Source organism: Heloderma suspectum, chromosome 3 (assembly GCF_057233095.1).
Source record: "Heloderma suspectum isolate Gila_16-S chromosome 3, 16-S_ref, whole genome shotgun sequence".
Taxonomy (NCBI): domain Eukaryota; kingdom Metazoa; phylum Chordata; class Lepidosauria; order Squamata; family Helodermatidae; genus Heloderma; species Heloderma suspectum.
The window spans coordinates 185,566,072-185,572,071 of NC_139460.1; the positions used below are offsets into that span (position 1 = coordinate 185,566,072).

Genomic DNA, 6,000 nt, shown 5'->3' on the forward strand with positions numbered 1-6,000 from the left:
CTGGCCATATTCTAGCTTCTGAATAAAAGTTATGGCAGCCTGAGCAAAAATTGGGAGTAAAAATGTTAAATGTGACAATATTCATCAACAATTCTCATCTTAAGACATTTAAGGTGCAATCCTATAATCAAAGCTATGGTTTTCCCAGTAGCAACGTATGGCTGTGAGAGCTGGACTATACGGAAGGCTGAGCGCCGAAGAATTGATGCCTTCGAACTGTGGTGCTGGAGAAGACTCTTACGAGTCCCCTGGACTGCAAGGAGGTCAAATCAGTCAATCCTAAAGGAAATCAACCCTGACTGCTCATTGGAAGGACAGATACTGAAGCTGAAGCTCAAATATTTTGGCCACCTAATGCGAAGAGAAAACTCTCTGGAAAAGACCCTGATGCTGGGAAAGACTGAAGGCAAAAGGAGAAGGGGACAGCAGAGGATGAGATGGCTAGACAGCATCACCGATGCAATGAATATGAACTTGAGCACACTCCGAGAGAGAGCAGAAGACCTGGCGTGCTATGGTCCATGGGGTCACGAAGAGTCAGACACAACTTAACGACTGAACAACAACAACAACCACCTATGTATGTTTAGATAGAAAAAAGTCCCACAACTCCCAGCATGCCCCTGGCTGGGCCATGCTGCGAGCTGTAGGACTTTTCTTCTGTCTAAACATGCATAGGATTGTGCCCTTAATAATATAATTAGGGAATTGAAATTCAAAGTAATCCTGTTATCTAAAGGGTATCTCCAGTATTGGAGATCAATATGTTTGTACAAGATCCATAGATACAAGAAGTTCACCTGATTCATCGAGCATTTCCATGGGATACTTTTTTAGTTGTGTTTAGTAAATGAAAGTAAAATAAGCAGACTAAATTTGATCACTCTCTCGGGCATCAGAAAAGTTTCAAATGCCAATAGTTTTTTCCAGTGTAAATTACCTTACGCAAATTACCCTAATTCAATTTCTTCTGGAAAACATTCATCACTACTGTCAAGCCACCCTTCAGGGGTTCAAAATTGCACTTATTAAATGGAAATACACTACATTTGTGTACTACAGTTTACCTAATTAGATCATGAGGCATCCATCCCCATGCAGCATTCAACAATCATATGTGCCTGAAACAAGATGCTGCAATTTCCTCCAAGCTATCCCTGTCCTCCTACCAATCTCGGAAGTACAACAGCCTCCAACAAACCACATTTGGGGAAACTGTTCCAGATTACAGTACTGTGTGACTTTCTACAAAAAGTATTGATGATAATTGTGTTCAGTCCTTGGACAGATGATAGAGTTGGCATCTTGCCATGTAGTTTCTGAGCTGCTGGTGGTAGATGGCTAATAACAGTCAACACTAGGCACAGAGTAATTAAACAGACCTCCCCCCAAGTGTGAGGCCTGGGTACCTCCAGTTCATTCTCAAATTCACTTCTTTGATCTCCAGTAGACTCTTTAGGAATCTATTCTTTCCCTATGATTTGACAGCATTTATAACCATATTTGAATATGTATAAATACATATAAGTATCTTACATGAGTCAGTCCAAGCTCAGAACCAAACCCTGGACAAGCTGAGGAGATCACCAAATCAACATCCACACCCTCAACTCCTAAGCCACTTGGAAGACCAGCGGGAAGGGAGGTTTGCAGTATGCTCTCACTGCAGGAGGGTCCACCTGCCTCAAAGCAATGTTTTGCTAGAGACAGATGGCATCCCTCCCCTGCAAGAACCCACCACCACCACCCCCAAAACTCTGGAATACGTAGAAGACTCCAGGCTGATTACATGATATTTCATGCCAAATGGCATAGATTTGGATCTCTAATCCTGCCTCCAACCCTTCAGCCCTCAATGCAAACCAGAAAATTTGAGATTCTCTCTCTTGTTCCAAACCCTCTGTACTTCACAGGTCTCATTGCTTTCACTTCAGACACCATGCCCCAGAATGTTGGGCCTTTTCAGGCACCCATCACAAATGGAAGTGTTTTGCTTCCCCAAGCCCTTTGCAATGCTCAAATTAGTCTAGGGTATCTATCGTGGGAGCTTCATATGGTGACTGCCCCAGACTCTATTAGTAGGCTTTCGACCACTCCCTTCCAATCCTGGAGCTTGCTCCAGGTCAAGCCAATGGCCTGGGTTCTCAGGCAGAAATCTGCAGCCCTGCTATCGGAGGCACTTTAACCAGAGAGGCTAGGGATTGGGCCCATGCAAAGCACGCTACCCTTCCTCTCCGAAGCCCTGTAGTGCCAACGCTCCATCTCCACGAAGTCGCTACATGCTGAAACGCTACTTGTTGTAAGGTATGGAGGACATTTAAGTTCTACGTTGGACATTAGGACCGAGACAGATTTCAATGCCATCTCACAGTTCAACTCAGGCATTCCAATACTGGTGCCTGTCCCAAGCGAACACAATAATCTTGGCAGAGCACAACTAACGTGGCGCCACCAGAGATCGTCCGGTGCCGCGCCTTACGACCGGGAATTATGGAACTCCTTTCCTCCATATCTTGCTTAATCCGGCCCTTCTCGTATCTTTCGCCGCTGCCGCCGCCACCTTTGGACCTTCCCGAGCCCAGCACGCATTCTTTGACCTATAATAACATCGCCTTACGAGACACCGTACGCTAGACAGGCCCAAGCCCACCCCGAGTCTTTTCGCGGCGAAGGAAATGCCTCCCCGATCCCGAGGGAAACCGCCAGAAAGATCCAATTAGACGACGCCGGGCAGGCAGCGGGGAACTGTTCGCTCACTCACCCCTCCATCCACCCGGCATCCAAAATGGCGGCGTTCGCGGACAGCTGCTGTGGGGTCGACGGGCGTCTTGGCATACCGAGGAACCGGACTGGCAACAACGGCGACCCCGCTTGTCCACGCAATCTGTCTTGGGGGCGACAGAAACCGGCTTCTTTCCTCTCACTGACGTGGAAACAAAGCACAACCTACCGTGCTGCTTGGTTACTGCTAGAAAGAGGCATCCAACCAATCGGGACCCCTTCTAAAATGACAGAAGCTCCATCATCCAATGGGATCAGTTTATTACGCTGTGGGTTGGACCCTAGACTAAGGATTCTAAAGGAAGTGTAACAAGAAAGCCAATAACATGAAATAATAATGAATTGGCACCACCAATTACCAATAGATAGATAGCAACCCGCCTCCGGATCGGCGGACAGCTCTTGGAAACGGAGAGCCAAGTGAGGTTGAGCTGCAAAGTGGGGGTTGTGGTGCATTATGGGGCTCAGCTTGTGCATTGTAGGCTATGTGCGAACGTTCAAACGTATACACTTGTTTTCTTCTGTTTTTAAATACACATAAGAAAAAGGAAGAAACGCGTTCATGGTTTATGGTAGCCTAAGCTATTATCATCTACACGCGCCTCTTCGTCGGGCAGACCAGGAAGACATCTGATCCAAACTTACGAGGGCAATAGTGTTACAGGAAATTTTTTATCTTGTCAAACACACGTACAGAATAGAATAGAATAGAACAGAACAAGAGCCCAGGGGCCCACACCACAGAAAGACTGTCACCACCTAGGCAGAAGAGAGAGACAATAAGGCCTTTGTGGTCTCCCAGGAGCCAAGCTGCTGTCACACCCACCAGCTGGATCACATCCAGGAATTCCTGATAGACGAGTACCAAAGAGGCCTTAGGTGGAGCCATAGCTGAGTGGGACAGAAGTTTAACATACTTGCAACCTCAGCTTCCCAGGAAAAAGTACTGGAAAGAGCGACAATAGCCACTCAGTGACCAACACATGAAGGTATACCACCATTCAGGCCACAGGATGCCTTCTATTTTGCTGAAGCTCCCTTCATCCCATCCAGCCATGCCTTCCCCATGTTCGGTTACTGATTGCTAGTGGCTGCTGGGTATTATCCCAGAAGAGTTTGTGATCATTCTCCCCATCACCCCCCACACACCCATCATGTCAGTTCCTCAGCATCCAGGGAAAGGGAGCAAGGAAGACATTGGGACCTAACAGCTCCTTGTGTTCCACTGATAAGGCTATTTGCAGCTACTCACCCCTGGTGACATGTTGTGGTGGAAAACCAGCTGTCCCCACATTGTAAGTCCCCTTTGTGAAAAGAGCAGATTCTGTGGCTGCTAATCATCACAGTAACAGCCACACCTTAAACCATCAAAGCTTTATTAAATTTCCAGTGGGGTATCCCTATCAGTCTATTGCAGCAGAAACATCTATGCATTTTATGGCAAAGATTCATGAATAAGCTTTCAGGGACTACAGTCCACTTCATTAGAGGTATGAAGTGTTTCCTGTGTTACCAGTGTATACATACATATGTACTGGCAACTCAGCCATATACACATGGTTGAGTTGTGGGAACTGTAAACAATGAGGTTGGAGAGAAATGAAAAGCAGAAAGTACAGACAGTGATTGTTACCTTATTTACAATGGCCATTCACAAAACAGTTGTTGGATGATAACACAGATATCCTTGCAATGATGAACTGATTAACACAGGTGGTGTGATATAAAAAAAAACCTGTGTCCCTATTCACACCACAGACAGAGTTTTGAACCTCTTTATGAATTGTAGTTCAGCTGTTTTGTGTTACAATCTGTCTTTGAAGTTCCTTTGTTCAAGAATAGCTTCCTTAAGGTCAGTGACAGTGTGTCCTGGGAAGGTGAAATGTCCCCCAACTGGTTTTTGAATATTGCCATTTGTGATGTTGTATCATAGGAATTGGTAGTAGACAACGGATTTTGAGGTATGTTCAGTGGCCTGTGCCTCCATCTTCATTTCATTTCATTTATTATATTGCTATACTGTCCCATAGCCAAAGCTCTCTAGGCGGTTTACAAAAATTAAAAACCATTAAAATACATTATATAAAGTATAAAACCACTCACATAAGGACATAAAACAGCACACGCAACAATATATACCTAAAACAATTTAAAACAATCAGTCAGAGACCATCCAGGACCTGATCAAAAGACTCATTATATGCTGCCAAATGCCTGAGAGAAGAGGGCAGTTTGAACCTGGCACTGAAAAGATTAAAATGTTGGCGCCAGGCAGGCCTCATCAGGGAAATCATTCGATAAATGGGGGGCCACCACTGAGAAGATCCTCTCCTTTGTTGCCGCCCTCTGAGCCTCCCTCCAAGGAGGCTTCCAGAGGAGGGCCTTGGATACAGCGCATAGTACGTAGGGTCAGTTCATGCCAAGAGAGGCGTTCCATCAGGTACTGTGGTCCCGAGCCGTGTAAGGCTTTATAGGTCAAAACTAGCACCTTGAATTGGGCTCGGAAACATACAGGCAGCCAGTGCAAGGAGGCCAGAATCAGTGTTATATGGTCGGACCATCTTGTCTCTGTTATCATTCTGGCCACCACATTTTGCACAAGCTGCAACTTCTGAACCATCTTCAAAGGCAGCCCCATGTAGAGTGCATCTGGCGGTTACCAGAGCATAGACAACTGAAGCCAGGTTATCCCTGTCCAGATAACGGGGGCATAACTGGGGTGCCAACCAAAGTTGGTAGAAGGCACTCCGTGCCACTGAGGCTACTTGAGCTTCAAGTGACAAAGATGGCTCCAGGAGGACCACCAAGCTACAAACCTCATCCTTCAGGAGGAGTGCAACCGCAGTTCGGGAGCTGGAGCATTCTGGAACCGGCACATTCTAGGGCTGGGCGGATGCTCAGCCTCCTCCTCTGACCCACCTTCAAATATAGCCTGATGGGATCTGAGCTAGCGGTGACCAACCAGGAAAGAGATCTTGGGGTTGTGGAGGACAGCTCAATGAAGATGTCAACCCAATGTGTGGCCGCTGTAAAAAAAGGCAAACTCCGTGTTAGGCATAATTAGAAAAGGAATTGAGAATAAAATTGCCAATATCATGCTGCCCCTATACAAATCTATGGTGCAACTATACTTGGAATACTGTGTATAATTCTGGTCACCACAACTAAAAATAGATATTGTAGAGCTGGAAAAAATACAGAAAAGGGCAACTAAGATGA

At 46.0% G+C, this 6,000-nt stretch overlaps 1 protein-coding gene across 12 annotated transcripts in view; it reads right to left on the reverse strand.

The window, feature by feature from the left end:
- The window catches only part of GBF1 (golgi brefeldin A resistant guanine nucleotide exchange factor 1), a 265,435-nt gene extending 262,460 nt beyond the window's left edge, over positions 1 to 2,975 (reverse strand). For 7 of the 12 annotated variants that reach the window (XR_014788747.1, XR_014788745.1, XM_084841338.1 and 4 more), the window contains exon 1: positions 2,762 to 2,924. Coding sequence is in view for 10 of the 12 variants with exons in the window: in XM_084841338.1 (XP_084697464.1) it covers positions 2,762 to 2,835 (74 nt within the window). In the remaining 2 variants the exon portion in view is untranslated. Of the gene's footprint in view, positions 1 to 2,761 lie in introns of all 12 variants that reach the window. The other 5 variants (XM_084841339.1, XM_084841337.1, XM_084841340.1 and 2 more) reach the window with 4 other exon arrangements.
- Positions 2,976 to 6,000: the final 3,025 nt, after the last annotated feature.